Below are 15,946 nucleotides of genomic sequence, written 5' to 3'. Positions count from 1 at the left end.
TAAATGAGAAATAAATATATGCTTCTATGACATGTTTTTTTTTTTCCTGCCTTTTCATCATAGCTATATAAATCAAAGCAGAACCATAAAGACTACAAGACTAACATAATGCATGTCTTTATTGAATCCACTTCAGTGTAAGTATAAATTTGGACAATTATTTTTGGTCATTTGAGCTAGATGTTGTCGTTTAGTGTGATGACTATCAGGTATGAGTTTAAAAACCCATAACAAAAACTGAGTATTGCAATTACGCTTAGTGTTTTGGGGCTGATCACTCCACCCTGCAGACTTTCTCATCATGACGGTGGAATATTTTAGGGAGAAATCAGGATTTTTTTTATAAGAGTTCTGCAAGGTAGATATGAAAGACTTGGTTAAATCAGTTATCATCAACATATTAGTTATCATAATCATAAATCATTTGTTATCATCAGTTTGTGCGTAATATTTCTGGTAAATGCAAAATAATAAGGAGTGTTAACAATGGCACTGTAAATGTGTTATCTTGGAATATGATAAAAGAGAGATGAGAAGCTGTTACATGCTGTCAAGATGAATAATCGCTCGCTGAATTTCATCACTCTCTTTGACTCACTATTAACGCCCTAGCAGAAATAAGAAATAAGGTCAGCAAAATGATCATCTTGTCCCTTTTTTGGCCTTTACTGTGACATTCAGTGTGCTATTAAAATGTATTATGTTTCTGCAATTTATTAATTTACTTAATTTCCTGTAAAGCTGCTTTGCAATGATTTGTATTATAAAAAAGCACTGTATAAATAAACTTCAATTGAATTATTCAACAGCTGCTGTTCACTTGGATCTATCAGGAATAAATGGTCAGCCACACATTACAAAAGAGGTACTTTTTATAAAGCATTCGTTTTCTTTAATACTTGATGTAGCCTTTGTCAGTCGGTATATGGATGGATGATAATAGGTCATCTATAAGCCTTGTATGTGACTTTTATGAGACTACTGATATGACTAGCGGTTCATGTGAGGGAACATCAATTTGGACACTTTTCAAAAGTACAATTTCAGTTCACTTGCTCCTTTAGTGGTGAAGCGTCCTTAGCTCAGAGCTGCCATCCAGTGGACATAGCTGAGTAAATAATAAAAAAAATAACCTCTTAGCCGAGGAAATATACTCAAGGTTACGGTCATTTATAAGAAAAAAGTAACTTCCTGAAATTATACATATTTAATTTGAATATGTCAGGTGTGAACCGACATGGACACATGAGGTTTTTGTCTTCTTGGCAGTGGATTTTCAGAAGCGATCAAAAAGCGTCTCTGCGGCAGCTTCTGTACGGCTGTCCGGTCTCTTTTCATTTTGTCTCTGCTGGTTTTGGGGATTTTCATGACTCTCTTTGGAGGCGAGAGCGGCCTAGTCATGTTTCGAGGTAACAAAGAAGGCATCACCTTAGACTTCTGGTTGGGTTTCCGCTTTGTATTGTTTGATTTTGCAGCTGTTTGCTGTTGGTCAGAGTTTTTGGAGTCTGCATATTCAGCCATTACCCCGACCACATTCAGACTGACAATGGCCTCTGATATCCCGGCCATGTTTTGTGCTCTGCAGCGGTACTCCCCTGCGTCGCTATACGATATTCCATTCAGACTGACTGCTGACCAGCGGATTCCCACACGTGGAGACTCTTGTACATCTGCAGGCAGTAAAGTGATCAAAGGAATAAAGATCGCTCTCACTTAAGTCAGTTTAATAGCTCATAAACTTGTAAAACAGTTGCACCAGTGTGCTTTGTAAGATAATATTTAAACACGAAGGTTTAAAACCAAGTACACGACAACTACTAAAAAGTTGATTATTTTAAGTGTGCAAAGTTCTAGTCGTAACTTACATCCAGAAAGTTTTCTTGGCAATCTTTCAGTGTCCATGCTGCTTTGCATCTGCTTACAACAACCTTGAAATAAAGGAACATATACACTGGAGACCAGAATTCTGACATTATCAGTGAAATCAGTAAATCAGTAATTCATATCAGCATAACAATTCAGTGAAAAGTTTAACTGAACAATTAAAATAAGATTTTTAGAAGGTATTGGATTTTAAAATCTTTAATTCTTTCTATTTAAATAAGAAATGTGATATATATACAGAAAGAAACAACATTGTGTATTAGTGCTTTTTGCTTATATACAGTAACTTTTTAAAGAATTTAAATTTGCTTTTTATTTTAGTTTTTATTGTAACTATAGTAATTTGATACATGCTTTCATTGTTTTTAAAATAATTTAATATATCTATTTTTAATTAGCTTATAATTATTTCAGCTTATTTTTAACAACCTACATTTTTTAAGGTTTTTTATCTAATATTTTTCTAATATTTATTTTTTTATTTATTTCAGCTGTACTTCAGTGAACAAAAATATTTGAATACCTTATTTATATTTAACAACAATTATTTATACACTACTAATAGTATTAGTAATAGTAATAGTATTTATTTTTATTCCGAATATTCTTTTTATAATTTGAGTTTTAATTTTGCTCTTGGTAATTTTTGTTATGTGCTCTTGTTATTTAATTAGTTTTAGTTATATGCTTCTAATTATACTTTATTCACTTTGCCAAAACAACATTTCTAATGTTTTAATAAGAATTTAAGTTAACAATAACACTGGTGTGAATGAAAATATGCCACATGGGTGTATAAGATTACCTTGTTTATAAAGGTTGGGTATGGCAGACTTGATCCACATAAGTGTTGGGGTTGGGTGTCCTGTGGCTTTACAGCGAAGTAAGACATTGCTGCCCAGTAGAGCTGTGATCTTGGTGGCAGAGGTCACCACGTAGGGCCTGCGGCAGCGGGTGAGTTCCACGCTCTGAAAGGGAACTCCGGCGAGATCTGGCGGTTCACTACAGGTCAGGAATCGATCCAACAGGACCAGAGAAGTTTCTGGGGCTTTACTAATGTCAAGCAAAGTGGAAAGTCTACAGTCACACACCCAGGGGTTGTCCTGAAGACCTGCGGATGGGATGAAATGGGTGAGAGAGCTTGATGACACATTCGGTATAAAGAGGTGTGCGCTGATTACATAACCTGTTCTCTCCAGCATGACTGGACTAATCAGCGCACAGGGCTTTGGTTTCCACTGGAGGAATGCAGTGAGCTATCAAAAGGCTGAAGACTCTCAGATCGTACTTAGATATCACCTATGTGTCTGTGTGTACCAGTCAGGTTGGGTAAATATTTAATTGCCATGAGACATTAATGACTTAATTTGGTTTCGCTGGCAGTGGCTGTGTGCATGTGTGTGAACATTTTGTCTAGTAGTTGTGTGAGGGCCAATCAGGGTGGGTAACTAGATTGTTATGCGCTAAAAACATTTTCCAGAAACCACACAGAAAATCTGAGATTACAATTTTAATTTAAAAGGATAGTTTTTACCACCAAACTATATGACTTTCTTTCTTTTCTGGAACATGAAAGTGTGTTTTTGTCCACACAATGGATGACGGTTACCACCGAAACCAGTTATCAACGGTTTTTTTTTTATATCTTCATGTTCAGAAGACAGAGAGTCAGGCAGGTTTGGAATGACATGAGGATGAGTACATAATGACAGAATTTTCATTTTTGGATGAACTATCCCTTTTATGATATTGGAAATTCTAGAAACATGCTGTAAAATAAATAAAAAACGTAAAAAAATTTTTTTAAATGAAATATTTAATACAACACATTGGTAACATTATATTTTGATGGTCCCTTTTCAGCATTCTGTTGACAATAAGTAACTTTGCACCCGCATGTCGACTAACTCTCATTAGAATATTAGTAGACCGTCAGATGAATTTCTGCTAACTCTTTATTGTGATGGTCTCCCAACAGACATTCTACAAACTATAAGTAACTTTACTACATTTTACTTATTCTAACCCTAACCCTACTAGTCTACTAATACTCTACTAACACTCTAATGTGAGTTGGTAGATATGTAAAAGAAATATTACTTACAGAATAACTTAACAGAATGTGTTAAAGAGACCATCACAATAAAGTGAAACCCTAAATGTTTTTTGAATTTTTATTGTTTAATTATTAATTGTAAGTACTATACTAATAATGATTTTAACTGCAAAATATACGTCTAAGTTAATATACCTTTGAACCCCACTGTATATATACAGTCCCACGTATTGTTGCCAGTACCGTATGCAGATACATTTGTTATCATCCTACAGCCTAACAGTTGATCTACAGTGTGGTGTTTCACCTAAAACCACTGAGCCCTGCGTCTGCGAGCTGTCACTGAGCGGCCAGAGAGCAGTCAGATCATTGGGCAGGGTGCTCAGCCTGTTGCTGGAGAGGTCCAGGTAAGTCACATTGATAAGGTAACGTGCAGCCAGGGGTGGGATTCGTGCCAGGCGGTTATTGTGCAATCCAAGTGTCCGGAGGCGGGGCACATCCCTGAGTCCCTCCCAGGGGAAGGAGGACAGGAGGTTCCCGTCCAATCGTAACTCATGAAGGAAAGACAGGTTTGTGAAACTCCTTGGATGCAGAACAGTGATGGAGTTATATGTAAGCCACAAATAAAGCAGTTCTGGCATGCCAGAGAAAGCACCTCTGAAGATCCTGGAAACAGAGGTGCGCTCCAGACGAAACTTGACTGCATCACTTGGTAGATCTACTGGAATGGCGGTCAAGGCTGGGTTTTTACAGAGCACCGTTCTACAGGAAACACAAATTTAATGGTTAATGCCCTTCGCATTGTTATATACCGTTAAAAAAGCATTTAAAAATAGACCACAATGTACTGTCAACATATAAAGTGTCAGTGCAGGTAAAACTCTACAACTTACAAATATAGCGACTCCACTAAATTACACCAAGAGAGCAGAGGAGAGCGGGTGTGAATGGAAGAAGCCGGGAGCACAGACTTGACTGGGCGAAAAAAGATTATAGAAATACCCATTTGACTGTACCTGAGTCCCTTGGCATTGCTGCGATCATGGAGCACACAGGTGCACAGAGATGGACACGATGGACTCTGTGCACAGACCACCAAAGCCAAACACAAAGAGAGGTCTGCATACAGAAGTGGATGCATCGCTTCACAGACACATAAAGCATCTCACACACCACTGTCCCTCGAAAGAAGTACCACTCTCTGCCTGAGCAGGACTGTGACATTTCCAAACACTGCCGTAGATTAAGACGAACACTAAAAGGATTAGTTGAGATTACTGTGGTGAGGAGCAGATCAGCACCTAGTCAGTGTAGTAAAGAGACACATGCCCCGTTACTGATGCATTACAATAACAGAGGTATAGTGGAATATTAATTTAATTAAATGTAAAGAATATGTGTGTCTAGAACAGGATGGCTGATACCTATACAACTCGCAGAGACAGTAGCAAACTGGATTTAGCAAACTTTCAAAGGAATTGCGTACTCCATAAAGCAAGTTTGCAAATCTAATACTTTGTTTGGAACTGTATTAATTAATAATTATATATTTAATTATAGTAGCATTTGCTTTTACGAATGGAGGTGGAATTTGTAATTTGTATAACTTTACATTAGCTAGTGACAGGCCCTGTTGAAAGTCTGCTTTATGAAGCTTCAAAACATGATTCTTCTAATCAGTTTCTAATCAGTGGTTTGAAGCTTGTTTCAAACCTGTGTGTCAAATCACATGATTTTTTAATACCTGACATTGTCATAACGGACAGAATTCCCAAACTTTTGTATTAGTCAAAACCTGTGCATGCTGGTGACCCTTTTCATATTATATGTATAATTACTTTATTGCTGCTTTTTCCAAAATTCTACGTTTATGTAAATTGGTAAGAATTTTGGTTTCCAATCAAATATACATATTTGATAAAAAAAACCCCACTGACAATGTAATTTGCCTCTAAGAACAATCTATGGTGTTATAAAATATAATCTAGCATAATACAGCCTACTTAGATTGCACTGATCAGAACTTATACATCTGTAATATAGTTTGTGTAGCCTATTATACACAAAATACATAATTCAAATGTATCGTAATGTTCCTAAACTGCCAAACCCTGCCTGAAAAAAAACAAACAAGAAAAATGACAGAACACTGATATTTAATGATATTTTATTACTTGCAGCCTAAATAACATGACAAATTGCGTTTTTTGTGAAATCATTTGCGAATTGCCATTGCTTTGTGTAAGCTGTCATGTTTGAGTTTTCCTTGCACACACACACACACACACACACACACACACACACACCATTTTTACCAGAAGTCGCCGTTTCGATCCCTTTAGAAACAGTAATAATTTCGACAAACAATGGCTTAAAGTGATTCAGAAAGATTCGTTCATGTCAAATCCACCTGTACGGAGAAGTTTCAGCTCAGAGCTGGGTTTCTCTCTGGGGAAGTGAAAACCCGGAGTGGATCCGCGGCGGCGTGATCACAGAGTCGAAGAATCCGATCCACTTACATACAGAGCTCCACTCCGGCTTCCGGTGTGCGTTGCTTGGTAACTACTTTGACGCTTTGGCTTCTTGTGGAACTATTTTCGTTTCCCCAGAAGAAATAGTCGAACTAACTTTCCAATTCCGCCTGCGCGATAATTGTGGCTACAGTAAGGTACATTAAATAAATACTCCATCTTGCCATGATTCACAAGGTGGTGTCGGAGTCCCTCCCTCTGCTCTCAGATGACTGCAGCAGCAGACAGCAGTGCTCTCTCTCTCTCTCTCTCTCTCTCTGACCGACAGCAGCAGAAGCATGGCGGCGATGGAGACACGGGAGTGCGAGACGGAAGGCTGCCGCAGCGAAGCTAAGCTCCAGTGTCCCACCTGCATCAAACTCGGAATTCAAGGCTCATACTTTTGCTCTCAGGTGAAGCTCTGACACTTCGCTTCAATAAACAAACGAGGCTCTCGGGTTTTGTCGCTCATGTCACGCTGCCGGCCTACGGGACTGAGCTCAGCGTTAGCTAGCTAGCTGCCTCACGTTACAAACAGGCACTTTAAACCTTACTCTGAGCTTTGACGTTTACGTCAAAGTTTTGTGCGTGATGATTTTTCTGGATGGCAGATGTTTCACCCTAAACACGGGAGCGCAAATGTAATTTGCGAGCTGTTTCTTCGTTCAGCGTGATTTAAATGACTTCAGCTCAACGTGGCTCGCGCGCTCAGTTGTCAAATCATCACATCAAACCTTTAGTTAATTTATTTTCTATAGATTTAGGACAAAGGGATGCATACGTGATCGGTGCATCCTGTAAGAAAATGCAGCTCTAACCCTACCTCTTTTCATTCTCGTATGATTTTGCTGGTCACTCCTAGCCTGGGCTGTGTTTCAAACCCCAGTTAACTGCCTATCAAGACCGCATTGTAGGCATCTTAAGTGTTTTGTGAGTTACTTGCCCATGATGGTCAGAGATGCCGTCTAGGTTGGCAGCTCACTGGGTTTTGAGGCAAAAATTAGAAGTGCCCAGAAAACCGAAACGTCTACATAGACAGCGTTTTTGACCATTATGTTTTATTAGACATTTTGCTCAAAAATGCTGTCTTGGTAGACAGTTCATTACGTTTTGAGACACCTCCCTGGACTCAAGCACCTGTTGCAGGGCAGATCTGCTGTTTTGCTTGCCGGGTAGATAGGCTGATATGATGACAGGGTGCTGCCAAGCCCAATATATCTGATTTGACATTTCCACCGATTCCTTTTGATTCAGACTTTCGCCCTAATTAGACGAGCCACTGTAACTCCCATGTAATTCTAAACCAGTATGAATGTCTGTCTTCCGCTGAACACTTAAATTTGTAAGTCAGTTGTGTTCGGTGCAGCTCAGCCCCTGACATTCTTGAGAATATCCTGTTTCATCCTCCACAGATGAAAGTAAGCTATATATGCACATTTTTAAATTTGGGCGAGCTATCTGTGCGATACCATAAAATGTCAAGTTTATGTACTTTCTGTTTCAATAGGAAGTTGGAAGTGGACATATCAAAAGTTTTCTGTCTTTTTGTGTAAAATATCCAATAACCGTTTAGTTTAGTTCACTTGTTTCTCACTTACTGTTAAGTAGAGGTTTTTTTTTTTTTGCATTTATTTCAAGATCACCTCTTGTAATCAAAATATTTTATCTGTTTCTTGGAAAGAGTTTTATATTTTAAATGAAATATTAGTAGATGCTAAAACGTCACGAATTTACACATTTATTGGTCTCTTATTGTTAGTCACCAAGGCTACATGTATTTGATCAAAAATAGAATAAACACACTAATATAATGAAGTGTTATTATAATTAAAAAGAACGCTTTTCTCTTTTATTATGTTCAAATAGCATTTATTCCTGTAATGGCAAAGCTACATTTTCAGTAGTTGTTACTTCAGTGTCGCGTGATCACTCATTATAATATGCCGATCTGCTCAAAAACATTTACTATTATCAGTGTTGAAATGGTTGTGCTGCTTAATATTTTATGTAGAAACTCATGCTTTCAGGTTTCCGTATTAAAAGTTCAAAAGAACAGTGTTTATTTGAAATAGAAATCTTTCTAACATTATTAATGTAATTATTGCCTGTTGTTTTACAGCTGTTGACTTTAGTTTTACAGTAGTGTAATTTTGTACACTAACAGACATTACGTTTTATGGGCTCTTTAAGAAGTGAGTAATAACTGCAGTTCTGTATGTTTTCAGGAATGTTTCAAAGGCAGCTGGGCCACCCATAAACTGCTCCACAAAAAGCAAGTATGTAGTGTGTTTTCTCTTTGTAAAGGTTCAGCGTGTATGTGGATTACAAATCACGCCTTGCATGATGCCATCGTTAATATCTGGCTTTTCATTTGCAGAGGAGGACAAAATAAAAGATGATGGAAAGAACTGTGTGGAGAAAGAAATCAACACAGACCCTTGGCCCGGGTACAGATACACTGGTAACTCTGTGACCCCACTATCCCTGGTAAGGGCGCACGATCAATGACAGCATGATAATTACAGCGCACGTGCGTTAAGTACATGACAAAACAAATGTATGCATTCAAACGTCCAGTTTCGACTCTTTTAGACTCCCATGCGGCTTGTTTCTAGCAACATCCAGAGACCAGACTATGCAGATCATCCTTTGGGTAAGATCGCGAATCCCTTCACACGTAATTTAGACCTCGTTCTGTAAATGATGCACTGCAAGACTCGGGTCAACCTCTGTCATCTGGACTAGCTTTCTCGCTCCGTGCCCTTTAGCCGAGTCATTGCACTTTTCTAACAGACTGCCCTGTTCATTATTAGGCCTGTGTGAAGTTTAAACTTTTGACCCTTGAACGGCCCACTGACATACAAGCTTTGAAACTAATGGCCTCCATCTAATCAGCTGAAGTGCCGTTCGATTTTTAAGTGGATCTAGCGTTTGCTGCAGAAGCACACTTTGGACCAGATTAACCACAGTTTATGTAAATGTGCATCTAGATGTAACCTCTGTTTACAGTTACAGTTTTTGTTTGGTATCTTGTTTGATGAGTATTTATCATCATCATCATTTTTGTATTTTTATGCTCTTATAATCATTTGATTATGAAAAACGCTTTATGGTTTGTTTCATCTTATTTTATTTACTTGGTAGTTAGTTGGATACACATCATTAATAAAAAGTTTCATATGATGTTATATACTGTATGTGGCCCTAGAAAGTGCAAGGACACATGATCCACACCTACTGTATGATTCACGAGTCCTATTTAATCAGCTTCATTTAACTTCAGGAGGTTTGAGAATTTGTTTGTGAATACGTTTTTTCCCCTTGTCTGAATCAAGCAAATTAAATATTTAAGTAGTAAAAACAAAAAAACTGTCTTAAATTTAGATTAGATTAAAAAATATTTCTCCCCCATGAGAATTCAGAAGGTATTTCAACCCGTATTCTGTATGTTCTCATTATTAATAATAATAATATAGCTGATCAGTCTTCTAGCTAGTTTAAAATGTTTTTTTACTTTGCCCGATTGAAACTCGAGAATGATTCTTCTAATTTTATTAGCTTATATTTAACGTAAACTGACTAATAATGGTCACATGATTCCTCAGAAGTGGTGTTATTATGATCAATGTTCAAAACAGTAATGCTTACGTTTTGTGGAAACAGTGATGCAACTTTTTTTTTTATAGATCTTCTCTAACACAAAAAATGTCTTTGTCATTTTACTTTAATTTAATGCATGTTTACTGAATAAAATAATACATTTCTTTCTGACTAGAAACTTTAAACATTAGTGTATGTATATATTTTCAAGACAGATTATCACTAACCTGCTAGTTATTCTGCTAGTGTGTCTGTGAACTGTGAGAAATGTGACGTTCTTAGAGAAGGTAAAATGCATTCATGTCAATACTTTTTGGGGCCCTGTAAATGACACTCGTGATGGAAGGATGTTTCACATGATAGTACACATGTCTTTGTATTGAAGAGAGATTGCACACTTTTTTTTAGTATAGAAACATCTCTCATGAATCACTGTTTTGTGAATAAATGCTTATTTGTCCTTCATTAATGGATGCCGCAGAGTCTTCCCGTAAGTAACCATTATGGTGGTGATTAGTTGCTATTAGGCTCCTGTAGTTACAGCCTTTCATTCCTTTGTTATTAGCTCATCCTTGAGTCTCCAGGCCCCGGCTTTCAAACAGTAGAATAGTGATGAATTGAAAAAGCCTAATGTCTTCAAAAGCATCCAGTGGTTAGGTCAGGAGTGCGTGCTTATCTTTAGGACTTCTTTGTGAGAGCGTGTGTGTGTGTGATGGTCCTGAAGTCACCTTATACACGTTTCCATTTACCTCCGTGTGTGTGTGTGTGTGTGTGCGCGCGCGTTGGGGGGTGGGCTGCTGCAGTGTGTGTCTGAAGCTCTTCTCTCGCTCTCTGCAGCTGCAGAGGTTGGGTTGTTGGCAGGTACGAAGTCCCGCCGCTTCCCATGTGTGTCCGGCCGGTGATGTCCTCTTGTTCTAACAGTATTACAGGGAGCAGTTTGTTCCGCAGTGGGTGTATGAGTGTATTTTTGTGAGCAAGAGTGTGTCTGTGTAGTAGCATGGCTCTGTCTGTTTCTGCATGGCTGATGTCATTAATCAGCTGGGTGATATGACCATCGCTGTATTTGCTGGAAATTCAATGGAGAATGGTTACATTTTTATTTTTATTGATTCAGTTTTTGCACATCCTGCACTGTCTTTTTGCATTGCTTGAATTCCTTTGTAGATTTTATTTAAATAAAGCAGTTGTGCAGGTTGATAGCAATGCAAATGTATCCACCTAGGGGCAAATGGTACACTACAGGCTAAAAGTTTGGAATAATTAAGATATTTTGATGTTTTGAATGTTTAACAAGGCTGCATTTATTTAGTACAGGAAAAAAGAAATATTGTTAAATGTTATATACGTAACTGTTATCTGTTTGAATATATTTTAAAGCGGTACTCATTGCTGTGCTGTAAAAGCTGAATTTTCAGCATCATAAGAGATTGAAATTGTATTATAAAATGTAATTCATTCCTGAGCTGAAATTTTAGCTTGATTACTCCAGTCTTCAGTGTCACGTGATCCTTCGGAAATCGTTCTAATAAATCAATGTATTATCAATATTTAAAACAGTTGTGCCACCTTATAATTTAAAGGAAACTGTGACAAATTTAGCAATCCTTGCTAAATAAATGTATTAATTTCTTAAAATTTCAACAGATTTTTCAGTGGTAGTGTATGATGATTTACTGCTTAAAGCAGCAAAAACGTTTTTCAGTGTTTTCAACATTGATAATAATAAGAAATGTCTCTTAAGATGCAAATCACCATATTATAATGATTTCTGAATTATCATGTGACACTGAAGACTAGAGTATTGATTGCTAAAAATACATCTCCAGAGTAAATTACATATTCTAATATAATTGTGGTAGGTCTCTTATGTCGATGGTGAGTCTTAATTCAATACCATAAAAAATCTTAATTATCCAAGCCTTTGATCAGTACTGTAAGTTAACTCTTTATCTTCTTTGCCACGTGATATATAGTGTCATATCGCCCAGCCCTAGCAGGAACTGTCCGTGATTACGTCATTGCCAAACTGTCATGTCCCAGACCTCACTGGATCAGCGACCGTGTGCGTGCGTGTGTGTTTATATCTGTAAGAAGTGGTTGTGTCGTCTTCATTAGTTGACTGGAGACTGTGCTGTTGAGATTCTGTTGTGGTGAAGGTCAGTAGGCAGAGCTAGTCCATATATTTGAGTGATAGTAAGATGCTTTTGTGGGTAGATGGGTATCTGTGTATTTTACTGCTCACCAATTCACCAATTCATCACTGCTTGCAGGAATGTCAGAGTCAGAGCAGACCATGAAAGGGACGTCTCAGATTAAGATCCTCAATGCTGAAGAGATTGAGGGCATGAGAGTTGTCTGCAAGGTAAACCAACATCATACGATACGTATAAACAATAAAAACTGAAATGCGACAATATGAGAACGGATGAATTTTGGTTGTGAAAGCCATTTTCTGCCTCTGTATGAACATTTAGTTCTGCCAGCAGTTTCTAATTTCAGATTTTAGTTAAGAGAACCCCAGATGAATTCACAAAATGTATGGCAGCCTGTCGAGTCTGGCATGAGCACAGGCACACAAGATATTTGAATTGATAAATATAAAGGCAGTGTTTGTTTCCTTCAGCTGGCTCAGAGAGTCCTCGACATTGCTGCCATGATGGTGAAACCTGGAGTGACGACAGAGGAGATTGACCATGCTGTGCATTTGGTAAAAATTCACATTCACACCTTTTTTCTTTTTCTTATCCAAAAGGCAGTAGTCTGATAAGAGCAGGACGTTTTAAATGCATTTTGTCCTAGTGAAATTTAAAATTGTTTTGCATTGACTCCAAGGCCCACTTTGTCCAAATTGTTTTAGTAAATAGGTTACCAGTTTATATCTTTGTTTTAGCATTTTTAAACATTTCAGTTATGTTACTAAATCTAAATAATTTTAAGACATCTTGTGGACCTATGGTTGAGAACCACTGCTTTAAACATCATTCTTCATGCTAGAGTTTCCTTCTGAGAAAAAAAATTATAAAATATATATTTATTTATTTACAGTTGGTTGACAGCTATTTTTGACAGTATCCTTAATCCTTAATGTAAATTCTACATTGTCATTTGAGTAGGGCAGCCTGTATGTTGATGCTAATGCCAAACAATTTATTGATTTTAGGCATGTACAGCGAGGACCTGCTACCCTCACCTCTGAACTACTACAACTTTCCCAAGTCCTGCTGCACCTCTGTTAATGAAGTCATCTGTCATGGGATTCCTGACCGCCGTCCTCCAGGAGGGGGACATACTGAACAGTATGTATCAACATACATTTGAACATATAGTATATGAATGCATCTTCCTTGCTTTACTTAATGGGAGATCTGATTTTTGCATTCAAGGGCTGTTTTAAAAAAAGTAGAATCAACCTCCCACTAAAATGACATTTTACTTCATATTTAAATTAGCTTATATTTACATTTGGTGCCAAATTTACACTAAACAGACCTTACACTGAAGGCAAAATCCAGAGCCAGATGGTATCTGCAGCTTTTTTTTTCTTTGATTGTGAAAGTCTGTGGAATGGATTTCTGTTAAATGCAGAGAACTTTACTCATAATAGGAGCTAAAAGCATAATCGTATCATTTTGTGTTAAAAACATACGGAGAAAAAAATCTTCAGACTTAAGGTAAATTAATTGGCACATGCTCACTTGGCCAATCATACTTAACTTTTCCTTGCAGTCGACATAACAGTTTACCACAATGGCTACCATGGAGATTTGAACGAAACCTTTTTTGTGGGTGAAGTGGATGAGGGAGCCAAAAAATTGGTTCAGACCACTTATGAATGTCTTATGCAAGCCATCGACTCTGGTGAGTATGAAAGCATATGAAAGCGCAACACTAACAATTTAACAGTCCCTATATACCAGTTTCACATGAATTGGCCAATGTTTGTCTGATATGTTATGACCTTCTCTTGCAACATGTCTGTGTTGTGATCTGAAGAAGCTTGTTTCTGTCTTGTGTCTAGTGAAGCCTGGTATCCGCTATCGTGAGCTGGGAAACATCATCCAGAAACACGCGCAGGCTAACGGTTTCTCTGTGGTACGGAGCTACTGTGGCCACGGGATTCACAAACTGTTCCACACGGCACCAAACGTACCGCACTATGCCAGTGAGTAATGATACAAGCATTGCACACTGTGACGCGATCAAAACTGCGGACCGCTTGAACTATCCTTGTTTTATGTATTTCTACAGAGAATAAAGCAGTAGGAGTGATGAAACCTGGTCATGTCTTTACCATTGAGCCCATGATCTGTGAAGGTAAGAGACAAATCACAATTATATCCTTATCTTTCTTTATGTGCACACTTATTGTTCAGAATTATCTTTTCTTTTAGAAAAAAGGATTATAAAAAAATAGGGCTGTCAAAGTTAATGCGTTCAAATATGTAATTGGTTTGCTCATAGGGATGCATGATAGATCATTTCAGCATTGATATCGTGATGTACGCATCTGCCATAGTCACATCGCAGGATGTTATATATGCACAGTGTTCCTGTTTATCATGCGCGCAAACTGCTCAATCTGACAGTTGCACAATTTGCAACACTTGTTTTATTCTTGTAGGAGATACCGTTATGACTGTAAAAATCTGAGATGCGATGTGATTAATTATTGTAATCAGTTGCTTATTTAAGAGTGTTTGCTCTGTGCAGGTGGCTGGCAGGATGAGACATGGCCAGATGGTTGGACTGCAGTCACTCGTGATGGTAAACGCTCAGCCCAGTTTGAGCACACACACTTCGTGACAGAGACAGGCTGCGAAATCCTCACGCGTCGCCTGGAGGATAATGGCCGTGCTCACTTCCTGTCCCAAATGTAGAACGGTGGGGTCATATCAGCCCTATTCTGCAGTGGAGGATACAACAGCTCCGCCCCATATCACCAATCAGCCAATCACACAGTGGTTCTCTGTTGGGCAGGAGATGATTGGCCACGTTAGCCGTGACAGTGGATTTGGGCAAGAGATGGAGATTTGTTAACTTCTGAATGTGTCACCTGACAGTCACATTAATCAGCTTGGATCTGAGTAAATTCAAAGGCGCTGGCCTTTAACCTGGTTTACAGTGCCGCCACACTCTGTCTTAACGGCAGAGGTGTCTGTGTGAGTGGTTTTATGCGTGTGCGCACCTCTGTGTGTTGAGAGGCCTGCGTCGGCTGTGTGAGGTCTGCTGTCTTGGTCTGCTTCAGTGCGTTTGTATGCCTGGCTCGTTGCAGTGTACCATGTTTGTTTTGTTGGGGTTCGAGATGCAGCGAGTGTATGTGATGAAACACTGGAGTCTCTCCAAATCTTATCAAATCATAATTGATATATAAAACTCTTTACAGCTGAAAGAGTGCCTCGTAACGTTATTGAACATTGTACAAATGTTTTCATTAACTTCTAGCAGCGTTCAAAGGTCCAGTTAAATCGATCTTGCTTGAGTGACGTGTTTATGAACATCTATGAGACATTAGGTTAAGTACAATGGTTTAATTATGTTTCACCTGTTTGATGGCCTTTCTGGAAATGTCTTTTTACTGCAGTCATCCTCAGTCAATGAAAAGATTTTTGTTTTGTCTTTGGTAGGTTTAATGCCACTTAAAGAGCAATGTGAAAGTCTGAAAAGCAGTTGCAGGCCTCTTTGTCTGTTTGTATCTCTCTTGAAATCAGTGTTTCCAGTATTCAAGCTGAATTAAAGTATATTTTCTCCTTTATTTTCAGTTTTTGTGTGTGTGTGGCGTGTGCAACAAATCCCAAACATCTGTCAGTCATTACACAGAGGAATGAAATTTCAAAAAATTGCTTTATAGAAAGCAGCTGATCATCAAGAGAATCATCTGTATTTGAATTATTGTCGC

At 38.1% G+C, this 15,946-nt stretch overlaps 2 protein-coding genes and 1 long non-coding RNA gene across 3 annotated transcripts; 2 read left to right on the top strand and 1 right to left on the bottom strand.

The window, feature by feature from the left end:
- Window positions 1–122: 122 nt before the first annotated feature.
- lrit3b (leucine-rich repeat, immunoglobulin-like and transmembrane domains 3b) lies at window positions 123–5,510 on the bottom strand. The gene is made up of 5 exons (XM_043254815.1): window positions 4,957–5,510; window positions 4,248–4,702; window positions 2,690–2,995; window positions 1,866–1,928; window positions 123–1,670 (listed from the first exon to the last, which is right to left on the bottom strand). Exons 1-5 carry the CDS (start codon window positions 5,079–5,081, stop codon window positions 1,222–1,224), a joined length of 1,398 nt encoding a protein of 465 aa, XP_043110750.1. The 5' UTR covers window positions 5,082–5,510; the 3' UTR covers window positions 123–1,221.
- Window positions 5,511–6,215: 705 nt separating this feature from the next.
- On the top strand, window positions 6,216–8,714 carry LOC122356110. The gene is made up of 2 exons (XR_006252283.1): window positions 6,216–6,863; window positions 8,676–8,714. It is a non-coding gene; the product is annotated as an uncharacterized LOC122356110 (long non-coding RNA).
- Window positions 8,715–9,029: 315 nt separating this feature from the next.
- On the top strand, window positions 9,030–15,205 carry metap1 (methionyl aminopeptidase 1). The gene is given in 11 exon segments (XM_043254576.1): window positions 9,030–9,103; window positions 10,888–10,911; window positions 12,321–12,412; window positions 12,674–12,757; window positions 13,211–13,235; window positions 13,238–13,319; window positions 13,321–13,346; window positions 13,777–13,908; window positions 14,069–14,212; window positions 14,299–14,364; window positions 14,761–15,205. Coding segments are annotated over 11 exon segments (897 nt in total). The 5' UTR covers window positions 9,030–9,048; the 3' UTR covers window positions 14,928–15,205.
- The last annotated feature ends 741 nt before the right edge of the window (window positions 15,206–15,946 follow it).

This window comes from Puntigrus tetrazona, chromosome 13, assembly GCF_018831695.1.
Source record: "Puntigrus tetrazona isolate hp1 chromosome 13, ASM1883169v1, whole genome shotgun sequence".
NCBI lineage: Eukaryota > Metazoa > Chordata > Actinopteri > Cypriniformes > Cyprinidae > Puntigrus > Puntigrus tetrazona.
The sequence above is the reverse complement of the archived record's forward strand: the minus strand, read 5'-3'. Positions and strand labels throughout refer to the sequence as shown.

Excerpts from the sequence above, each read along its gene's own strand:
- lrit3b (XM_043254815.1), bottom strand. The coding sequence starts at position 5,081 with ATGCATCCACTTCTGTATGCAGACCTCTCTTTGTGTTTGGCTTTGGTG. Across the intron at positions 2,996-4,247 it reads GCAGGGCTCAGTGGTTTTAG|GTCTTCAGGACAACCCCTGG; the intron begins GTGAAACACCAC and ends TCCCATCCGCAG. Across the intron at positions 1,929-2,689 it reads ACCCAACCTTTATAAACAAG|GTTGTTGTAAGCAGATGCAA; the intron begins GTAATCTTATAC and ends CTTTATTTCAAG.